The sequence below is a fragment of the Rhinoraja longicauda genome, chromosome 2 (assembly GCF_053455715.1).
Source record: "Rhinoraja longicauda isolate Sanriku21f chromosome 2, sRhiLon1.1, whole genome shotgun sequence".
NCBI lineage: Eukaryota > Metazoa > Chordata > Chondrichthyes > Rajiformes > Arhynchobatidae > Rhinoraja > Rhinoraja longicauda.
In genome coordinates this window covers 90,968,482-90,979,559 of record NC_135954.1, presented here as the reverse complement: position 1 = coordinate 90,979,559, position 11,078 = coordinate 90,968,482, and the positions used below count along the sequence as shown (strand labels likewise).

General features: G+C 47.5%; 1 protein-coding gene across 1 annotated transcript in view; it reads left to right on the top strand.

The window, feature by feature from the left end:
- Positions 1-1,191: 1,191 nt before the first annotated feature.
- LOC144610463 (vasoactive intestinal polypeptide receptor-like) overlaps positions 1,192-11,078 on the top strand; it is a 36,880-nt gene continuing 26,993 nt past the window's right edge. Inside the window, exon 1 of the mRNA XM_078429194.1 lies at positions 1,192-1,439. Coding sequence (XP_078285320.1) covers positions 1,359-1,439 — 81 coding nt within the window. The 5' untranslated portion in view covers positions 1,192-1,358. The remainder of the gene's footprint in view (positions 1,440-11,078) is intronic.

Here is an 11,078-nt window from a genome sequence, read left to right as displayed (position 1 = left end):
ACAGTCCCGCCATTCCAGGAATTAACCTAGTAAACCTACGCTGCATGCCCTCAATAGTAAGAATACCATTCCTCAAATTTGGAGACCAAAACTGCACACAGTACTCCAGGTGCGGTCTCACTAGGGCCCTGTACAACTGCAGAAGGACCTCTTTGCTCCTACACTCAACTCCTCTTGTTATGAAGGCCAACATTCCATTGGCTTTCTTCACTGCCTGCTGTACCTGCATGCTCCCTTTCAGTGACTAAATATAGAAGCCTGAAAACTGTGACCTCCAGGTTCAGGAACAGCTTCTTCCCAACAATCATCAGACTCATGAACACCACACAACACTAACCTCAACCATGAACCTACACAGACTCAGTGCAGAAAGGACTTTGGGCTGTTCTTATCTGCACTAGTAATGTGGTTATTAATTTATTAAATTCCAGTTTCTCATATATTAACTAGTGTACAGGCTTGTTAAGCTGCTGCACGTAAGAATTTCACCGTTGGTTCATATGATAATTGAATACTCGTCCATCTAGCCGAGATGCCAGTTCAGGGTTGGTTACGTGAGCCAGTTTTGAGATGGTCCGGACCCTCTCTCTATTTGTGCTCCCCTCCCTTCTGTCCTTTCTTCACCCTCTCCGCCTCCCTTCCTCCCTCTTTCCCCCTCCTACTCATCCCCACTCTCCCCTCCCACTCCTCCCTCCCTATCCATTTCTCTTTCCTCTCCATCCCTCCCCTCTCTCCCCTCCCTTCCCCTCTCTTCCCCTCCCACTCATCCCCTCTCTCCCCTCCAACCTCCTTATCCCTCTCTCTCCCTGTCTCTCTCTCCCCTTTCCCTCACCTTCCCTTCCTCTGTCTCTCCTCTCCCTTCCCTCTTCCCCCTTCCCTCCCCTCCTCTCTCTGCCTTCCCTTCCCTTCCCTCCCCTCCTTCCCTTCTCATCCACTCCCTCTCCCTCCCACCTGTGCTTGAGGCAGGGAACCCCCCCCCCCCCTCTTCCCTTCCAGGGGACACCCGGCAAGGAATACCAAGTGAAACCTGCGTCCAGTCAAGGCTGGTCCAGCCCAGCGCGTCAGTGCACCGAGCGGGGAGGGCGTCACTGCTGTCGTTGGGGAAAGGTTGTGTTATAAACCGGCCGGCAGTCGGTGTCTCGACACCAGAGCGACTCTTCACGTCTCTGACTCGGGGGGAGGTGAGGAAAGGTGGAGGGGGAGAGGAAAGACCTTGGAGAGAAGACTCCCGGACAACAGGACGTCCCTCTTTCTCTGCACCTTCCTCTGCTGCTGATCAGCCGCACAGAACGCCCACTAGTTGCACCGAGCAAGGGGGCTCTGACCTTACAGGCGTGCTGCAAAATACTTCAGGAGCAATGTCTTCACCCCAGTCGCTGCCGGAATACATCGCACACATCTTTCTGCACCTTGCACTCTGTCTAATTCTTCATCAGCCGGTAAGTGTTTTATGGATAATTGTGTAGGAAGGAACTGCAGATGCTGGTTTACACCGAAGATGGACACAAAGTGCTGGAGTAACTCAGCGGGTCAGGCAGCATCTCTGGAGAACTCGGATAGGTGATGTTTCGGATTGAGACCCGTCTTCAACGCACAGTCTTTTACCCAGGGCAGGGGACTCAAGAACTAGAGGATATGTTTAAAACAGGAAAGATTCTATAGGAACCTTGAGGGGCAACCTTTTCACATGCGGAACGAGCTGCCAGATGAGAGTTGAGATAGGTATAAAACAACATTTAAAAGACATTTGGACAAGTACATGGATAGGACAGGTTTAGAGGTATATGGACTAAATGCAGGCAGGTGGGACTAGCGTAGATGGGGCATCTTGGCTGGCATGGGCAAGTTGGACAGAAGGGCCTGTGCTATATGACTCTATGACTCTAAGTCTGAAGAATGGTCCCAGCCCCAAATATCGTCTATCCATTACCCCCACAGATGCTGCCCGACCTGCTGAGTCGTCCCTCGCCCCCCCCCCCCCCCCCCCCCCCCGACACTTTTTGTGTTTTGCCAAACACTCAGTAAGTCCGGCAGCACCTGTGAAGAAACAAACTGATTTAGGTTTAGTTTCTCAGAAGGGTCTGGGGCTGAAACGTCACCTATTCATGCACTCCAGAGATGCTGCCTGACCGACCCGCTGAGTTACTCCAGCACTTTGTGTCCGTTTTGTTTGTAAACCAGCATCTGCAGTTCTTTTTGCCTAGGTTTAGGTTAATTGCTGTCAACTGTACTGAGTTACAGTGAAAAGCTTTGTTTTGCATGCTATTCAATCAAAATGAGAGAGTCCTGTACTTAAATACAATCAAGGCAAACTCAAGTACAATAGGTGGAGCAAAGTGTGCAGAATAGCACACCCAGCTTTATAATATTATGAGAACAACTGGAACTGGTGCTAGATTAACAGGTAGAAAAGAGATTTAAGAGTGGCACGCTGGCGCAGCGGTAGAATTGCTGCCTTATAGCATCAGAGACCCGGGTTCGATCCTGACTACGGGAACTGTCTGGCCAGAGTTTGTACGTTCCCCCTTGGCAAAATTGTAAATTGTTCCTCATGTGTGTCGGCGTGGACTCGGCGGGCCGAAGGTCCTGTTACTGCACTGTATCTCTAAACTAAACTAAACTAAACTAAACTAAAAAGAACAGGGCAATTGTATTGGATAATAAACAATCCTCTTTTGGGACCAGCGCACAGAGTTACCAGCAGAGTTAATTTTCCAGGTCGAACAAGGTACAAAACTCCAGCCTTTTGTGTTTATCTTCAATGAAATTCTTATTTTCTGCTGCAGAATAGGTCTGGAAACACAGTACTTACTCATGGATAACATGATGCACTGAGAAACGGAACTAAAAACCCCACTAATGCAAAAAAAATTCAGGTGCTTAGTGCAATCAAGACAGCTCATAGTTCATAGTTTAGTTAGCGTTTGAACTGTTCACGAGCTCAGTTCAACGTAAACTAAAATGCTATGCAAGGTTCTTCACCCAGTCCCAGAGGAGAACCTCTTGCTTGTTGGACTAAGGATGTTCAGGGTGTGAATGGCTTGACCAAGTTGCCCTTAATGTTGTAACAGCCGCAGCCTCCTGGCTGGATGTTTGCACTGTTTACAGTCAGTGGCAATGCGCTAGAGAGCGATTCAAAGCATTTCACCGGATGGGACAGTTGTAATGTACATGTAGCCCCCCCCTCCCCCCAATCATCTTGCCTACCTACCCATGATATACGTCCTCTGTGTGTGTTAGATCAACGGCTAGCAACCGCTCGGATCCTGAAGCTAATACAGGTTCAGGTCCACCGCCGGTTTTCGGGCACAGTTCCGGAGCCTTGCCGGGTTATCCACTTTGTCGGACCGACCAAAGTCATGGCCTCGTTGGGTGGTGGTGGGGGAGTGGAGATAGATACCAGCCCGCAAAGCCGGGCTAGGAAGTTGGCAATGGACGCGGATCCGCCTGCTCTGGCTGGGTCGGAGTGCCGGAGCCCCAGCCGCAGGGAGCAAAGTGGACCCGCCGATCGGTGTGGAAGTCCCGCTGAGGTCGAGAGTGGCCGCTGCATATTCGTGAGGACATCCAGGGGGGGATTTCAAGTGTGCCATCGGAATTTTGTCCAGCTTAAAAGAGGAGTCGGACCACCAGTTGCCGGAAGATCGGTGGAGGGCCTGTTTTGAAGTTTAGACCTGTACATTCACCCTATCTATGCCCCTCATAATCTTATACACCTCTACGAGATCACCCCCCCCCCCCATTCTTCTGCGTTCCAAGGAATAAAGTTCTAGCCTGCCCAGCCTCTCCCTGCAACCTGGTCCATCAAATCATGGCAATATACGTGTACATCTTTTCTGCACGTTTTCCATCTTAACAATGGCACATCTTCCCATTCAATAGACAATAGACAATAGGTGCAGGAGTATGCCATTCGAGCCAGCACCACCATTCAATGTGATCACGGCTGATCATTCTCAATCAGTACCCCGTTCCTGCCTTCTCCCCGCACCCCCTGACTCCGCTATCCTTAAGAGCTCTATCTAGCTCTCTCTTGAATGCATTCAGAGACTTGGCCTCCACTGCCTTCTGAGGCCGGAGAATCTCCATTCTAAACGGCCTACCCCTTATTCTTAAACTGTGGCCCCTGGTTCTGGACTCCCCCAACATTGGTAACATGTTTCCTGCCTCTAACGTGTCCAACCCCTTAATAATCTTATATGTTTCGATAAGATCCCCCCTCATCCTTCTAAATTCCAGTTTATACAAGCCTAGTCGCTCCAGTCTTTCAACATACGACAGTCTCGCCATTCCGGGAATTAACCTAGTGAACCTACGCTGCACGCCCTCAATAGCAAGAATATCCTTCCTCAAATTTGGAGACCAAAACTGCACACAGTACTCCAGGTGCGGTCTCACTAGGGCCCTGTACAACTGCAGAAGGACCTCTTTGCTCCTATACTCAACTCCTCTTGTTATGAAGGCCAACATTCCATTGGCTTTCTTCACTGCCTGCTGTACCTGCATGCTTCCTTTCAGTGAATAATGCACTAGGACACCCAGATCTCGTTGTACTTCCCCTTTTCCTAACTTGACACCATTCAGATAATAATCTGCCTTCCTATTCTTACCACCAAAGTGGATAACCTCACACTTATCCACATTAAAATGCATCTGCCATGCATCCGCCCACTCACACAACCTGTCCAAGTCACCCTGCAACCTCATAGCATTTTCCTCAAAGTTCACACTGCCACCCAGCTTTGTATCATCTGCAAATTTGCTAATGGTACTTTTAATCCCTTCATCCAAGTCAATAATCCACATCATGTAATATATTGTGCCACCTACAAATAATAACTGGAAAACTGGATAGAGTGGATGTGGCGAGGATGTTTCCACTAGTGGGAGAGTCTAGGACCAGAAGGCACAGCCTCAGGATAAAAGGACGTACCTTTAGAAAAGAGATGAGGAGGAATTTCTTCAGCCAGAGGGTGGTGAATCTGTGGAATTTATTGCCACAGATGGCTGTGGAAGTCAAGTCTTTAAAGTGGAGATTGATAGGTTCTTGATTTGTAAGTGCATCAGAGGGGAGAAGGCATGAGAACAGAGTTGAGAGGGAAAGATAGATCAGTCATGATCTGCAGAAATTGCGGAGAATTGTGGACGCAGCCCAGACAATCACACCAACCAATTTCCCTTCCTTTGACTCCATGTACACTTCACGTTGCCTTGGCAAGTCCACCAGTATAATCACGGATGGGTCACTCCCTCTTCCCCTCTCTACCATCGGGCAAAAGGTATAGAAGTATGAAAACCCACACCTCTGGATTCAGGGGGCAGTTTCTTCCCAGCTGTTATCAGGCAACTGAGTCATCCAACCAACGACTAGAAAGTAGTCCTGAGCCACTATCTACCTCATTGGAGACCCTTGGACTATTTTGATCAGACCCTACTGGATTTTATCTTGCACTAAACGTTATTCACTTTATTTCCTTTATCATGTATCTGTACACTGTGGATGGCCGACTGTAATCATGAATTGTCTTTCTGCTGACTGGTTAGCACGCAACAAAAGCTTTTCACTATACCTTGGCACGACAATAAACTAAGCTCAAACTCAACTCAAATGGCGGAGCAGAGTTGATGGGGCTAATTCAGCTCCTTTGTCTTTTAGTCCTAAATATTGCTGCTGAATTTCCAATTATATTTTGCCATTCCAGGATCCATTGTGGTGTGGCAGATAAAAATCAAAGCATCCACTATTTCAATAGCATCTCTTTCAGATCATCGACACCTTGGAACCTGTCTGATGTTGGTTTCACCAACCTCTCTATTTCTTTTTTTTCATTAATACCAATGTCCTTCAGTTTCTCATTCTCCCTAGATCCTGGTTTCCTAATTATCACTGGTAAGGCTTTTCAATTTTTTCCCCGTAAAGACAAAAACAAAGTGCTTGTTTGATTTCTTGGAACTTCCCACATTCCTCTTTATAAATATTATGAAAAGTAAATGAGATTTACGACTTGTTGTGAACCTAATTGGCATCCGAGTCTTGAGCAGAGGTGTATTGTGTTTGGGAGGTTACTGTCAAATGGGAAATACTTTCACGACAACAGCCTAAATACTACAAGTACTCCACCCCCGGGGTCACTGGCGTAGCTGCCAGAGCCGCTGCCTCCCAGCCCGAGTGAAGCAGGTTCAACTTCTGTGTGGAGTTCACACTGTCTCCTTGTGGGTTCCCTCCCTGTGCTCCGGTTTCCTCCCACATCCCAAAGACTTGCAGGTCAGATTAACTGGCCTCTGTAAATTTCCCCCTGGTGTGCAATGGAGCAGTAGAAATCCAGGGTGAATTGATTGGGAGATGGGGAGAATAATATAATATATAAGGACAGAGTTTGGACTTTTAAAAGCCATTACATTGGATATTACATGAGAGAGTGGGATAACATAGAACTAGTGTGAATGGGTGATTGATGGTTGGCGTGGACTTGGTGGGCCGAAGGGCCTGCTTCCATGCTGCATCTCAGAACACTAATACTACAACTAAGATATAGTCATAGGGTCAGACTTCGTAGAAACAGGTTCTTCGACCCCACTTGCCCACGTCGAACCAGATGCCCCATCTACACTAGTCCCACCTGCCTGCATTTGGCCCATATTCCTCTATACCTGTCCTATCCATGTTCCTGTCTAAATGTTTCTCAAACGATGTGATAGTACCTGCCTCAACCATCTACTCTGGCAGCGTGTTCCACATACCTACCACCCTTTGTGTAAAAAAAAAAGTTGCGCCTCAGGTTCCTCTTTAATCTTTCCCCCCTCACCATAAACCTATTTCCTCTGGTCTTTGATTCCCCTACTCTGGATGTATATGGACATATATGGATAGGAATGATTTAAAGGGACATGGTCCAAATGCAGACATATAGAATGTGCACAGAATGCCAACTTGGTCAGCATGGACAAGTCGGGCCGAAGGGCCTGTGTCCATGCTGTAGGGTTAAAGAGGCTTTTATTTTGGTATTTTACCCACATTTATTAATAATCATTGCTTTCATAGGAAAATAAAATGATGTGCATTTAATTGGTGCCTTTCGCAACGTCTGGACAATGCAAAGTGCAATGATGTGTTAAAACTAATAAAGCAATGAAGTCATTATATACATTTCCATGGCCCAGACCTTTGTGCCTCTTCTTAAACTGATGCCACAGAATCATACACATCTACTGAAAGGCTAGATAAGATTCTGGTTTTAATATCTTTTCCGTGTGGTCGAGGGGTGCAGAGAAGATTTACAAGGATGTTGGCAGGAAATCGAAGGCCTGAGTTATAGGGAGAGGTTGAGCAGCCTAGGACTTTATTCCTTGGTGCGCTGGAGGATGAGGGGTGATCATGGTGAGATGAGAGGTGCGTTTCGTGCCCAGAGTAGGGGAATCGAGAACCGGACGACATAGGTTTAAGGAGAGGGTGGGGAAAGATTTAATAGGAATAAGATTTAATAGATTTTATATGGAATAAGCTGCCGGAGGAGGGAGTTGAGGCAGGTACTATCACAATGTTTAAGAATCGTTTAGACACTTATGTGGATAGGATAAGTTTAAAGGGATATGGGCTAAACGCAGGCAGGTGGGACTAGTTTAGAGGGATATTGGCCAAACACGGGCAGGTGGGACAAGTTTACAGGGATATGGGCCAAACGCAGGTAGGTGGGACTAGTGTAAATGGGACATGATGGTCGGCTTGGGCAATTTAGGCTAAAGAGTCTGTTTCGACACTGTATGACTCTATGACTGTACAACTTCCGAGCGTGAGGTTTCGACCCATAACTGGTCTCGCCGAGTTATGTAAAGTGGCTAAATTTGGACATAGAATTTATACAACACATGTTTAACATGCAATGGCATGATGGTGGACAATATTCAGCAAACACGCTCTTCAGTTTCAATGCATCAGACTTAGGAATGTTTTAATCAATATTTACAATCAATGACAACTGTGTTAGCAACATTTACATTGAAGTTCCAGTGAAGACATATTGCACTTTATTGAACATACTGGAAGGGAAGTCACAGAACAATGGGCGACACAGTGGCAGAGCTGTTAACGCCACTGCCTCACAGTGCCAACAATCCAAATTGCTATCAGTCTATGGAGCCAAATGACAATACACTTTAGTTTAGAGATACTGTGTGGAAAAAGGCCATTCGGCCCACTGAGTCCATGCAGACCAGCCATCACTAGTTCTATCCTACATTGCAAGAACAATTTTTTTTAACCAAAGCCAACTAACCTACAATCCTGTCTGCCTTTGGAGTGTGGGAGGAAACCCTGAAAACCCAGAAAACCCATGGAGGTCACAGGGAGAACCTCCAAACTCCACACAGTTAGCACCTGTAGTCAGGATTGAACCCGGGTCTGTGGCGCTGTAAGGCAGCAACTCTACTGCTGCACTAATGTGCCACCCCTACCTCTACCTGGAATTAATGGGTAAGAATAGAAGCTGAAGTTCAATGGGAGCTGTTTGTATGTAAAGGTTGACCTGGGTACACAGCAAATGGTGTTTAATCTAGGGATTAGGTACATGGTCTCAAGATAAGGGCCCAGGCATTTAGGGCAGCACAGTGGCACAGCTGGACGAGCTGCTGCCTTGCAGCACTAGAGACCCCGGTTCGATCCTGACCTCAAGTGCAGTCTGTGTGTGGAGTTTGCACGTTCTTCCTGTGACCACGTGGCTTTCTTCTGAGTGCTCCGGTTTCCTCCCACATCTGAAAGATGTGCAGGTTTGTAGGCTAATTGATCCCCTGTAAATTGCCCCTTGTGTGTTGGGAGGGGGGTGAGAAAATAGGATAACATAGAACTGGTGCGTTCGGGTGATCGGTGGCCTGCGTGGACTTGTTTCCATGCTGTACGTCGAAACTAAACTAAAGGCCAGAGATGAAAAGACAAAAGGTGTAAGATAATGATGGAAAGGGCATGAATCGTGAAGCCAGAGAAAGGAGTGGAGGTGGACGACAACAGTGGGGAGGGGAGAGGGGAGAGATGCCCACCAAGATACAGTGAAAAACTTTGTTTGCCTCCTATCCAGTCAAGTCATACCCGACATGGGTACAAACAATCTATACTCAAGTACAAAATCTAGTGCAAAGAGAAAATACTAGTGTGCAGAATATAGTGTTTCAGCGGATACAGGCCTTTCGGCCCAACTTGTCCATGCTGACCGAGATGACCGTCATCCGCCAAGGTCTACGATTCTGGAGGAACAGCACCTCATGTACTGCTTGGGTAGCTTACAACCCAATGGTATAAACATTGAACTCTCTAGTTTTATGGAAGATCCCCATACCCCTCCCTTTCTCCACCAAATGCCCTCTTTACCCCCCCACCACACCCCGCTACGTTCCTCCCTCTGACTACACAAGCTGCAACTCTTCAAACCTGTCTCACCCCTTCTGTTCTTGTCTCTGGCCTTTGTTCCAACTATTTGCCTATCAAACCACACCCCCCCCCCCGTGCCTATGTCCACCTATTACCTGCCATGTTTTGTCCAGCCTCTCCCCTTTTCCAACTTTCTTCCCCCCCAACCCCCCACTCCCACCCCATTACAATCAGTCTAATGAAAGGACCCGACTTGAAATGTCACCTGTCCATGTTCTCCAGAGTTGCTGCCTGGCCCGCTGAGTTACTCCAGCACTCTGTGTCCTTTCGAGCTAGTCCCCATTTGCTCACGTTGGGCTCGTATCCCTCTAAACCACCCCTGTCCATGCACCCGCCCAATCGACATCGTACAAGGCAGACAGAACAGTGGGCAGTGCTCTTCCATGGAAAAGACAGAGCTCGGGTTTCCAAGCGAGGCTTTTGAGATCATGAAAGTAGTATTCTAAGCGAATTTCATTCCTTACGTGGCAATCCCAAGTGGGTGCCATACACACAAGATCATCATTGGGAAATGTGTTTGGGAACCCGGCTGATGTTTCCTCTCCCAGCGTGAGGTGAGGGTGTGGCGTAGTCTGGGGCAAACGGAGACTGGTGTTCAAGAGTCAAGAGTGTTTTATTGTCATATGTCCCAAAACGGAACAATAAAATTATTACGTGCAGCAGCAAAACATAATACTGAATGTAAACATAGTGCTCTGTAAACAATATAGGATCCAAACAATGTACTGTATCGGCCTTTGCTTTGCGAGGGAGAGGAACACAAACCATCACAGCCCAGGAAGATGCTGAGTGAAGTGAAAGGCAGGGCTGGTGGATGTTGCAGGCATTTGCCTAATTCTGTCCCAATCCCATGGGATAGAAACATAGAAAATAGGTGCAGGAGGAGGCCATTCAGCCCTTCGAGCCAGCACTGCCATTCATTGTGATCATGGCTGATCATCCACAATTAGTAACCCGTGCCTGCCTTCTCCCCATATCCCTTGATTCCACTAGCCCCTAGAGCTCTATCTAACTCTCTCTTAAATCCATCCAGTGATTTGTCCTCCACAGAGAATTCCACAAATTCACAACTCTCTGGTTGAAAAACTTTCTTCTCACCTCAGTTTTAAATGGCCTCCCCTTTATTCTAAGACTATGGCCCCTGGTTCTGGACTCCCCCAACATTGGGAACATTTTTCCTGCATCTAGCTTGTCCAGTCCTTTTATAATTTTATTTGTCTCTATAAGATCCCCTCTCATCCTTCTAAACTCCAGTGAATACAAGTCTAGTCTTTTCAATCTTTCCTCGTATGACAGTCCCGCCATCCCAGGGATCCTAACTCACAGCCACCAATGGGTCTCCCAAACAATCGCACTACCCGCTGCTTCTGGGCAGCACAGTGGCGCAGTGTTAGAGTTGCTGCCTTACAGCACCAGAAACATGGGTTTGATCCTGACTACGGGTGCTGTCTGTGCGGAGTTTGTACCTTCTCCCTGAGACCTCGTGAGTTTTCTCCGGGTGCTCTGGTTTCCTCACACACTCCAAAGACTTGCGGGTTTGTAGGTTAATTGGCTCCTGTAAATTGTAAATTGTCCCTAGTGTGTGGGACAGTGCTAGTGTACAGGGTGATCGCTAGTCGGCATGAACGGTGGGCCGAAGGGCCTGTTTCCGCGCTGTATCTCT